The sequence below is a fragment of the Epinephelus fuscoguttatus genome, linkage group LG1 (genome assembly GCF_011397635.1).
Source record: "Epinephelus fuscoguttatus linkage group LG1, E.fuscoguttatus.final_Chr_v1".
Lineage (NCBI taxonomy): Eukaryota > Metazoa > Chordata > Actinopteri > Perciformes > Serranidae > Epinephelus > Epinephelus fuscoguttatus.
Window position 1 is genome coordinate 27065015 of NC_064752.1, and position 12804 is coordinate 27077818.

The 12804-nt window shown below is 40.1% G+C and overlaps 1 protein-coding gene across 1 annotated transcript; it reads left to right on the top strand.

The window, feature by feature from the left end:
* The first annotated feature begins 626 nt into the window (after window positions 1-626).
* On the top strand, window positions 627-12607 carry LOC125893252 (uncharacterized). The gene is made up of 5 exons (XM_049583820.1): window positions 627-869; window positions 3769-3857; window positions 7161-7251; window positions 7854-9969; window positions 10942-12607. The coding sequence occupies exons 1-5, from the start codon at window positions 788-790 to the stop codon at window positions 11036-11038; spliced, it is 2475 nt and encodes an 824-aa protein (XP_049439777.1). The 5' UTR covers window positions 627-787; the 3' UTR covers window positions 11039-12607.
* The last annotated feature ends 197 nt before the right edge of the window (window positions 12608-12804 follow it).

A 12804-nucleotide genomic window follows, 5' to 3' on the forward strand; every position in this document is an offset into this window, starting at 1 on the left:
AAATGTTGCCTCTGAAATGTAGCAGTGTACAAGTATAAAAAACATACAATAGAAATGCATTAAGGTTGTGTTTAAATACTGTTTTTGGGTAAATGTACTTCAGTTAGCTTGTTACTTTCCACCTGGGTCATAATTCAAGCTTTGAAAGGCGCTATAGAAATAAAATATAATAAAGTTTATTTACTTATCATAGGAATTATTGTTTTATTACACATTTATAATCATGGGATTATAAAGAGCAGAATAGCCATTTTATTCCCCATCAGCATCTCACTTCCTGTTGAACACATAAAAACAGCCCCTTGGTGTTACAAAATAAAAACCCCATTTGGTTTTTAATCAAGCTGCTGTAAAGTCCAACATGTTCATGCTGGTGATAATCAAATATAAGCCTGATGTTTCCTCCAGATGAAAACACTGTCACGATGAGGAGGTCCTGCAGTGCAGATATATGACACAGAGCTCTGAAGTGCAGCAGGTGACTCAGTGCGCAGGTGAGATTTGTGCTGGAATGTGTGTGAATAGGAGAGCCGAGGCCTCACCTGTTGGGAGTGTTTGAAAACAGGGAGGCACAGTGAAAGGGGAGTGGGCGGGGTTAGCTCCATTTTCTCCGTCTGTCCCAAAAGTTTGCACCAAATCACAGGAGTCGGGTTTACCTGCTGCGCTGCAGCGGTGCACCTGTCGCCAAAAGGAGCTCACCTGCGCTTTACGTCGGATTTACCTGTTGATCGAAAATGCGTCAATAATCGCTTCCGACCAGTCGTATCTACACACTAACTGATCCATCATGATAAAGAAGGGAGCACGGAATTTTCTGGGTCGAAAGAACCATAGTCTTTTCGACACCAATATCAAAATCAAGGACATGGGTGAGTACACTGCTGACATTTCCCCTAACTATAACCTCATATATAATAAGTATACACTCTGACAATACACAGAAGAATAGCACGACCTTTGTACCTGCTGTGGACACGGACAGAAGTGTTAAAGCCTCGGAGCTCTTATGCAAACTTCATGTTGAAATCTCAACAGTCTTTTAATGACGTGCAGATGAACAGGTGCCATCACACAGGAATATGAGTCATCTTTAAAAACCTGTTAGAGTCTCTTCTTGGCAAATCTGGGTGACCTTGCCTATATGGCTTCACACTGATCTGTCCTCTGTCCTCTGTCCCACACCAGTTGTGTTCACTTGGTTTTTAGTAGATTTGGTGTTGCCTCAACAATGCTTGGAGGAAATAAAGGGTTGTGTAGGCAGAAAGGCTGGAAACTTCAGCCAGGTGGGAGAACTGGTGTAACTGAATAGCTGTAATTGGGATTATGTCTAAAATAGGTGGTTTCAGTGAGTTAGATAGACCAGTATTTAGTGTTCTGGCTTGTCTGGGTGCACTTTATGTGAACATGCCATTCAGCGGTAATCTACGAATCTACATTCACTTGTGCTCTCTTTTTCGGAATTAACCATATTATACTTTTGTTGTGTGGTGGGTTTTTTTATGAAAGAAAGAAAAAAGCAGAAAAGGCTGATTTTTCCCCCATAAAAAAATCTTCCCATAATACTGAGATAATAATCTTGTTAATTAAAAAATGCATTCACTTCCACAGTAACCTCATATTAACCTCATGTACATGACAAAATGGTGAGCCCAGTGTGAGTAAAAGTCATAAGAGTGACTATTCTGATCACAGGTTTTACCTCCTCCACGGTTACCTCCTTAACTTTAGCAAAAATCTACATAATTCTGATCGTAATCATATCTAATAACCAAGATCTTTTCAGATGGAGGCCCCTGAAGCAAATGGAGGTCTGTGACCTAATGGTTATCAATTAAGGGGTCCTTGACATGAAAAAAGTCGCTTATCTTGTCAGGGGCCACGGGGGGGCTGGAGCCTATCCCAGCTGACATCGGGCGAGAGGCAGGGTACACCTTGGACAGGGTCACCAGACTATCACAGGGCTGACACATAGAGACAGACAGCCATTTGCGCTAACCTTCACACCTAAAAAAAATCACATCACTTTTGATTGGATAGCTTCATATCAATACAGCATTTTAGGAACTGGGAAATGTATCAGTATTGGAGCATAGTATAACATCATATAACAGTGTATAATAGATAATATAACAAATAAGTAATCTCCATTTGCTGAGGAGGACCATGATATGGTGTTGAAAGCTCTAGAAATAGATATTGAGTGAACCTTGAGTTCAGTTTTTTTTTAATTAAACACAAAATGTGAAATGGTGTCCATGTATTCATAAGATTGCATGCTTACATTTAAGTCCACTTAAAAGCTTCACCACTGTAGTGGGATAACACCAGACAATATTTACTCTCACCTGTTGAGATCAGTTTACAGGTAAATTGCCCAGGTGCATGGGGCATTAGTTCTGTTTGATTGGCCAGAGCAGGAAACAAGAGGGATTACTATGCAAAGCTGCAACATCAGAGAGAATATTTGTCTATTTAAATCAGGCAGGTGCACAAAAGGGAAACTAATGATTTGGTTAGACTGGTTTAACACCATGGGCAGTGTACTCCCTGTAGTCACTCACACTGAGTTGATCCCACAGTTGTATTTCATTTGGACACCATCATATGTTGTGCATGAACATTACAGTGACGATGTAATGGTTATACTTACAGAGCACAAGAAAAACACTTTCTGCTCCTTGATTAAAATGTGAAGGCCTTTGGCCATTCTTCAGTGAAAGGTGTTGCTGTTGAAGGCAGACAGAACACGCAGACTAATGTTCGTCTTGGTGACAAGTTTCTGTCAACAGTCACTTATTGGACAGACAAGATGAGACGTAAGGAGCGACGAAGGAATGTATAACTCCAGCGACCCCAGATATTATCAGTTAGTTAGAAGAATGTTTTTTGCAGCTGTCTGTCAGTGGTACTGTGTAGAGCTAAAAGTTTAGTGATGGGGTCTTTGTCTCACGCTAGGACTGAATATCCCTTTGAACTTAACACAAGTCATTTGCACCAACAGTGAAGAATTATTTAAATGTCTCATTGTCACTTTGACTTTAAAATGCAGGATCATTATGCCCTGCTGTTTGCACTACAAACAAGAAATATGTTTCACGCTTAAAAACAACATGTGATACCAATGCTTTTAGGTGAAAAATATAGACATCTACCAATCATGGAATGAATTTGTCAAGCAACACATCAAATAAACTATTTCTATTTGGAATTATGATTAACATTATCATGTCTTGTGCTACACGTGTTGTACTTTACTTCAGTTACCACTACCACTAATAGTGAAATTTAAACAAAGATTACAGTCATCCGGTAACTAATTAGTTGTCAACAACAAAACTAAACTTTCACAGCTCATGGGGTCACACAGTGGATCGTTAGGTTGAGTGACAGCTACTAAGAGGCCACATTGGTGCATAACATATCTCATTACCTGTGCAAATGACATGAATGTGCTAATCTTCACCTGAGAGAACAATAGACAGGTGGACACTGTGCAGTTTCAGAGGGTGAAATGTGCTCAAGAGGCTGTCAGCATTTTGGAAACTAATGGATTTCTAGAGAAAAAAGAAAAATCGTAAAAACTGCATTATGTCAGCTGTGACGTGTGTTTATTGTTGTTTTAAACTGAGACATATCTGTGTTCACACTAACCCCATTGTTTGTCATCTCTGGCCAAATTACTCATTGAGCTCTGAGCAGAGATTGATTCATGAACTAAAACTTGCTTTGCAAAGGTGATAAAAGTCTTTTCCCCTTTTTTTCCCTCAGACAATGTGGAGCTGAATCTGGAGTCATCAGCGATCCCAGAGTCAGGAACTGCCAGCGTGCGGGCCAGACCCACCGTCAAACACCACTCTGTGAGTATATAAATAAAACCTCACGCTAATTTACTGCAGATATCCACATTTATCACTCAGTCTCTGACACTGGAATAACAACAGATAAGTGTGTGAGCAGACCCCACCCTGCTGTTCACCTGCAAATGAAGGATTACTTCATCTTGTGCTCGGTATCTGCAGGGCTGCACAGATGCAAATGAATTGATAAAGGACAGTTTAGTGTTTGACTGCGTTTGAATCTGGGTCAGCTTAAACAGACACAGGGACAGGACACGTTACCAAGTGTTGATCAATCATTTGTTAATTTGTAGATTGAGCGTTGGTGTCAGTTGAGTCTGGCAATGTTTGCATATGTTTGGTGAAAGCCACTTTCCCTTAATAACTAGAACATACGTTAACATGCTGAACATGCTAGCATTTTTCTTAAAATCATTTTTAGTATGGCTGTGAAAGATTGCGTAACTCACAACATATTATCCACAATACAGATGGTGTCACCATCCAGGTACGTTACATATACACATACTGTAAAACAATATCTAAATCTGAAAAAAAAAAATCAAGAGTTAGTCATAGACAGTACAGAGCCATATGCATTTATTTATTTCTGTCTGCAAAGTTAATTATATATTTAATAGAAACAACTATACTGGGCACCAGAACTCAAGTACTGTACTGAGTTACGTAAAGTCGCCTTGTGTAGTTCCATTTTATATTACATTATACTTTTACTACGCTTTACTGTTACAGTTATCTGGCACCTACAATCATTTGTAGCTTTTCATATTTATATTTTACATTAAATGATTAGCTTATACAACACAATATGTTGTTATAGATTGAATCAGTGGTTCTCAATCTTTTTGACTTGTGGCCCCTTGTAAAAAAAGATGTGCCAAGCTGGGGTCCCACATGTACATTACGACAATCACAAGGGCCTTCCTGCAGCACAATAAACAATTTAGCTTTTGATAATCAAAGTTCATTTTGCGAATCATACTTTTGTACTTTAACTTAATTTTGAATGCGAGACTTCAAGATAAAATAAAAAGCAAATAAAAGCACATATAAACATCTGTAAGGTATTTGTATTTTTAAATTGTGGTATTGGTACTTTTACTTAAAGCCTCTTCTTGTAACTTCTACAAAAATAACTTTTGTCATATTTATTGAAACTGTCACTACATCCACACAACAGTACACGAGACAATTAATCTATGAAGAAAAATATTGTCCCTCCTCTTCCTCTTATTGCTTCTAATGGCATTTACTAGAATCTACTGATGCACACCAAAGACAAGCAATCACAGCCGATGAGTCTCTAACGCAGCTGTCAGTCATGTCAATCACAGCTCATGAACTGCGGTCAAACTGCCAAACTAATCAGTGCTGATCAAATATGAATCAAGAGTCCGTTACTGTATTGCCTATTTCTTGCTGCAAATGTTTTCAGACACATATTTCAGTGCACTGTTTAGCTGTACAATGAGAAAGTTTGTGACCTGGTGGATGGGCCGTGCTTTGTTTTGGTCCAACATGGTGGCTAGGTCACAAACTTTCTCAATTTACAGCTAAACAGTACACTGAAATAAGTTTCTGAAAATATCTGAGGTGAGAAATGTAGTAACAGAATCTTGATTCATATCTGATCAGCGTTGCCTAGTTTGACTGCAGTTCACAAGCAGTGATTGACATGATTGACAGCTGAGTTACAGACTCCTCGACTCTGATTGGTTGTTTTTGTTCATGTTCATTCTAGCAAGTGCCATTAGAAAACAATATATGGAGACAGAATAACATGGTAATGGTATTTTTCACAGGTTATCTTTCTCACTCACTACTGTGTGGATGTAGTGACAGTTTCTGCAAATATGGCAGTTATTCTTATAACAGTTGCCTGCTGCAGCTTTAAGTAAAAAAATTATATACAGTATACATCTTCCACCAGTGTAGATATCCAAATATACTGTCCTGTTTTAGTATTTAGGCATGTTGGGGAGAGTCACCTTAACTCATAGCCTTACACTAGCAGTCTGTATGACTGTCAGGCTTCCCATCGTCATGGCGCAGATATAAATAAAAACTCATCGCTGCTCTGGTTCACACACCTCAGTGTTTGGGAGTGTTGTGTGAATGGCATGTGCTGGATGTGGCACACCCAGCAGCTCATGGGCAGGACAGCTGGGACTGCTGCGGCAGGTGAAGATGAGTCATAGTGCAGGGAACAAACACATGAAATCAAACTGGATCCTACGCCATCGTTAGTGACACGCCCTCGGCCTGTGAGGCAGTGTTCATACCTTTCTAAGAAACTACATCACTGATTATTACCCAACAGAGAGTCGTGTCATTTAAGGTGTGCTATCAGGCATTAGTCCAATTTATTTTAATCTCAAGTACAAGCATTTAAAAGGCTGAGAAGCAATATACCAGCAACTTTTAGACTGTTATCCATTACCAGCTTAATGAATAAAGCTGTTTTTGAAGTGAAACTGGTGCCATCTTGTTGCTTTATTGTGTTAGCAGATTTCTCAAAGAGCCCGCAGCAAGATGATGTCAATAGGTTCACCAGTAAAAATATGTTGCTGCAATGATTTTTTTCCCTTTCCCTTTTGAAGGGCATATACGCCGTTAACTCTCCTGAACTTGTATTGTGTCAACACAGTCTGTGTTTATTTTTGGTGGCGTTCGAGACATGAGGAAATCTCCCTCCCTCACATACGCACATACAAACACACAGGTATCTAAGTGACAGCCTGCAATTTTCTCAGCCAGCCAGGCTCATATTAACATCAGGAGAATGTGATGAATAATAAGTATATCCTCTGAATCACCGAATGTTCCTCATGAGTGAAGTATGTGTGGTACATGAAAATGATTCCTAAACTTCCACATCAAGTCAAGGCAAACCTGAGAATAGCCTAGTATTTTTGTTACAGAATAAGGGTTAGTAAAACAAAGAGTTGTATTTTATGTCAGAACTACTGTGCTTTTTCTCTTTTGACAAGATTTAACTTAAAATTAGTTGCAAATAAGGCATTTATTCATGGGTTCCTCATAATACCAAGACAAAAGAGCCAGTGGCATTATTTGACGCTTTCGTTCTTTTGATGCCAATAAAGTAGCAAGTATTGAACAAGCAGGTCTGTTTCCAAAGAACACTGGGTGCCACAGTAGTTGGGAACTGGTTTGTTAACTTGTCACTAAAGATAACCTTTTTTCAGCGCCTCTAGAACAGGATATAGCCTTTATGTCATGTTTACTGCTGTTCTTGAACCCTGCTTTGTTTCGTTTGTCTCAAATGTGTTTTTTTCCTCACAGTCCTCCACTGACAGCTTTCAAGGGTTTGCCGTCCCGACACCCAAAGTCCCCCTCCTTCCCCCTGTCAACGGTCCAAAGATCAACGGTTCAAGTGAGCATCTACCTACTTAAATATGTGCTTTATATGTTTAACGGAAACCCCAGAATTTCATTATTTACACTCTGAAGGACCCAGATCATTTGTGGCGCCTTTACTCAGACTCAGTTGATGGATCACAGCAATAAGAATGTCTCTGTAAAGGGCTGAAATGCAGGGCAGGTAAATGTTTGTCCAGGTTGTTGCTCAATAACCCTTATGAATGTGTCCAAACCGCCATACCAGACGGCAAACATATTTACAGAATGGGAGTGTTTGCGTTTATGGGAAGAAGTGGATATCATTCATTTAATTTTGGCTGTGAGCAATCTTAAATCTATGCATGATTACAAAATTGCTTGTTTATCAGGTCTCAAACTCTAGAATGAATTTCAGCATTAAATGTTGATTCTTTATTATTTACTTTTCTCTTCTTTTTTTAAGATGTCTGCTTTTTAGTGAGTTTTTGATAGTAGAGTGAAAGCACATGATCATATCCAGAGACAGTTCAAGAACTTGTGTGTAAATGCTTAAAACATGTACAATTTTGTAAAGGCCCCTGCTGCACCATGTGCTGAACTTTTCTCATTTATTCTCTCTTTTCTTTCTTTCCACAGTCGGTGGAGATCACTTGTCCAATGGATCTGTTATATCTGTGCCTGACCTTGTGGAGGGGGAAATATTTGTTCCTCCTCCTCCCTCTACGGCACCTCCACCCCCTCCAGGCAATTTTATCCCTCCGCCAGACTTCATGGGTGACCTGAACACTCTAAATTATGCAACCCTTCAGTCTCCTTCCATGCCCTCTTCAGAATCAGCCTCACCAGGACCCTTCATGAATGGGGAAGACTTAACCTTCATAAAACCGCCACCAATGGCCCCACCAAAGCCTCCATCTACTTGCTCTACTGGCTCTGTCTCATCTGTACCCATCTCTACTCCATCACCTGTCAAAGTTCCTGATCATCCAGTCTTTGCCCCTCCACAGCCCCCCTCTGAAAGGCAACACAAGAGTCATAAGAAACCTCCTCCAAAACCCATAAGACTGTCCTCTATACCGACACTCGACTCCCCACCACAGACTCCTGCCCCACCTCCACCTGTGCAGACACCCACACTGTCCACTTTCAATCCCCAAAACACAGCAAAGCTTTACAATAATCCTCAGACCTCAATTCTCAGTGGGTATGAGGAGCATGATCCAAAACCCAAGCAGATGTTACTCCTGGAAGATTCTCCTTCTGGTAAGTCTTCCCCAGTGCCTGCCCAGATTGATGGCAAAGCCCCTGAAGTGACTATACCATCTAAACCAGTTCACAAAGATGTCCAGGAGCTGAAGGAGACCTTACAAATTACCCAACCCTCTCAATCACCCTTGCCTGTACCAAACAAGGAGGCTAAAACAAGGATAGTTTCAGCAAAGCCAGAAACAGACAAGCCTCTTCACACTTCACATCAGACATCGCCACAGCTTCAGAAACTGAACGGTACTCGTGTGAATTCAGAGCCCATCGAGGACAAACTCGAAGGATCTCCAAGTCAAGGTCGCAGATTCAGTCCGTTAATAGATCGCAAACTGCGCAACCTGAAGAGCAGTGAGACCAGTGTTGCCCGAGATGGACCTGCAACTTCCCCGCTGGCTCTTCTAATGGCGGCTAAAGAAAGGGACAAGCACAGATCACATCACTCTGTGTTGCGGGAAAACAGTGGCAAGAAGAGTGAGCAGCCCAGTGCAAGCATTCACCCCAGTGACTCCAGTCCCAATTCCTTTATCGTCACCCCAAGATCCAGCTCATCCTCTTCTCTAACATCTCTAGAAAGAGTGCAGGAGAGTCTTAAGTCTGTCAGTCCTGTTGCACATACGCAAACAATTCAGACTCCAGAAAAACCCAGCAGTTCTGCTCTGGTCAAGGATCAGACAGGATCCCCCGGCTCAGCTCTCAGCAGGATGGCTGCATCCCTGAGTGCGACCAACCTGGTTGAGCCAAAACAAAATGCAGTGCAAAGCCCCTCAAAGTCTCAACCCACACAGCAAGAGGATTTGAGTATGCCAGTACTCCCTCCGCCACCAGAGTTTGATGATTTTGATGACTTCATGGAGCCCCCACCTTCCATCCCTCCACCTGACCCTCCCATGAAAAAGGCACCAACACCAACTGTGTTCAATCTCCCTCCATCTCAAGTTCCACCTCCTCCTCCATCTCAAGTTCCACCTCCTCCTCCATCTCAAACTCCTCCTCCTCCTCCATCTCAAATTCCACCTCCTCCACCAACTCAAGTTCCACCTCCTCCGCCAACTCAAGTTCCACCTCCTCCTCCAAATCACATTCCACCTCCTCCTACAAAACCCAAACCTCCAGCAGCTCCAAAACTCCCACCTCCTGAAATCGATGTCAAACCAAAGCAACCACCGCCGACGAAACCCAAGGTGGCCTCTGCTCAGCTACCACCCAATCTTTCACCCAGCCAGGTCACACTCCTGAGCATCTTACAAAAGAAGATGCTTGAAATGGACCACAAAATGGCCCCAGCGAAGGAGGCAGAGTCCAGTTCTGATGACTGGGGCACCCCCTTGTCTGAGGAGGAAAATAAGGTCCCTGTTTTCCCCAGAGCTACACTACCAAGTAAGAATTACCCAGCGGGCAACAAAGCAGCAGCCATGAACATGCAGGAGCTGGAGGGTAAAATGGCCAGGAAATATCAGGACACCTCCTCACTTAAAGTTCCCACCAGGTGAGACTTCCATCACTCAAACATGACACCTTGGGCCTCATTCACTAATATGTGCATAGAAATGTACTTATCACTGTGCGTATATCAGTGAATCAGAATCATTCTGAATTAACAGGCGCATGTCCGCTACTTGCAATCAGTAGTCATGTTGTAATGTCAATTTCCTAGTTATTTAACCCTTTGCCTTTTTAGCGTATTTTCAAAAGAAACCAAACCAATTTGCTCAGATTTCAGAGGTTTAAATGCTTGTGAGAGGCACCTGAATGCAGCACAATAAAATGATGTCTCCTTAGGTTTCACAGGGTTGATACATTTGACCATTGCACTAGTTAAGTAACAGTTTAAAATATTGCTGTCTATTAAAGCCTTTTTGATCAATGTGGATTTGTACGCTTTGCATTTATTCAAAAGGTATGTATTTACATTTTCCAAGACAGCCAGGCCTTCATCACATGTGCGTACGCATAGAATGAGGTGGTTTCTAAATTTGTTTGCAAAGTGGGGCTGCAACTAAGAATTATTTTCATTGTGGATTATTCTGTCGATTATTATCTTAATTAATAGATTAGCTGTTTGGTCAGTCATGAAATGCTGAAAGATGTTGATCAGTGTTTTCCAAACATTCCTAAATGTCTTGTTTTGTCCACAACCCAAAGAAATTCAGTTTACTGTGACAGAGGAGTAGAGAAACCAGAAACATTTGCATTTAAGAAACTGGAGTCAGAGAATTTTGACTTTTTTCTTAAAGAATTACTTAAACCAATTAATTGATTCTCAGATTAGTTGGGTATTAATTTAGTCATTGACAACTAATCGATTAATCTTTGTAGCCCTATCGCAGAGTACGAACAAGTTCGTACGTGTGGTTTAAGCACAGGTTTGAGGGTAAGCACTGTTTGGGAATGAGGCCCAGTAAACCCAGTGTTTGTGTAAAGTATCAACTCACAGTCATAAATGTGTTCTTCTTTTCAGCAATGGGGTGCAGTCAAAACATAAGTACGGTATGACCTTCACAGTTCGGCCTGGAACCAAACAGCCTATTACTCCATACAGAAGAGAGGACCCTTAGTGAGATGTCTTCATGACATAGACATTCTTCTGTTTAGCGCAAATTGCATGTGATTGGATAATGTGAATTTTGCATCAGAGGGAATTTGAACAATGGGGGAAAAGCACTTTGAACAAATGAGGTTAACATTAACAAATATGTTAAGAATGTCTTAAAACAATGGTTTGAATGTGCTCTGAATGTATTTCTCGACCGCTGGAGAACACACCATCACTGTCAAATAGTGTTTTCTGTTTTTGTATTTTATCTTTTTTAATGTTTTATTTTTGCTGCTGCTGTTTTATTCAGTATAGATGTATATGTTGCATATGTTGCCTTTTTAAAAAAGCATTCAATCAGTGCCACATGGATACTATTCATAAACAAATTCTATTAATGAAATTCTTTATGCTTAAGTTATTCACAGCTGTAAAGTGTATGGTGAGTGAATTAAAGCCATAGTTGGTAACTTTTATAAAAAATAACTGTCATATTTGCTGAAACTGTCATGATCCATCCACAGTAGTACATGAAATAGATCACAGCTGAGGAGTCTCTAATGTAGCTGTCAATCATGTCAATAACTGATCATAATTTTAGTTAAACTGTCAAACTTGGCAGCGCTGATCAAATATGAATCAAGATTCTGTTACTGCATTGCCTATTTGTCACCTTATTTGTTTTCATAAACACATTTTAGTGCACTGTTTAGCTGTAAAATGAGAAAGCGTGTCTGGCTGGTTGGCAGTGCTCGATTGTTTTCAACATGGCGGCTGGGTCACAAACTTTCTCATTTTACAGCCAAACAGTACACTAAAATGTGTTATATTATTATATATATTATAGACTCCTCGGCTCTGATTGGTTGTGTTCAAACAGTCTCTGTAGATTCTATGCCATCAGAAGCACTATGAGGAAGAGGAGGACATGATGTTTTTCATACACTATCTGTCTCTTAAAATACAGTTTGGATTTAGTGATAGTTTCAGCAAACATGACAAAATTAACTTTCAGAAAAGTTACCAACTGTATTTTTCATCGACATTACTCTCTGCAAATTCCTGAATAAAGTCTTTGACAGATTTATCTGTAATCTTGATTATAGAATACAATAATAATGTACACTGTAATTATGGTGCATCATGCTTTAGTTACATGTCCCATAACATAAATGTCCTTTCACTGTTACATGTATTACATAGGTCCACTGTAACGGAGCCAACAGTTAATTCAGATGACTGTGTTTATCTCTCAGTAGGATAGTTTCTCATATTTATTGATCAAGGAAATGTTCTTCTGTCTATAATAATGGATATTTAATAGTTATTTTACTGTGGAGTGTATCTACACTCGTGTTTTTATGCTGTACATATCAGTTTATCTGAGATTACAACAGAATTTAAGACATTGTAAGATGTTGTTTTATGTACATGTTAAGGTTGTATAATCAAAATATTTAAAATATTGGTTATAAAAAGTAAAATATTGGTTATAAAAAGTCTTTGAGCAGAGATGTTCATCTATGACAAATGTTGTCCAACAACTACTTAACCGGAAAATAAATCCAAGCAGTAATTGCATCTTTAACAAGTGTCCTAGAGTGTTTTTTGGGGTTGTTGTTTTGCCGTGCAGTATTAAGCTTTTGTGTTTTACTCGAAAAGACAACAGTTCGGCTGACATGGTGCTTTTGGATGTGCATATGAAAAACTTGCAAAGTTGCATAAATTGGGGGTTAAGAGAAGGGAGGCATTAACATAAAGACTTTATTCAGATATATCACAGCGTTT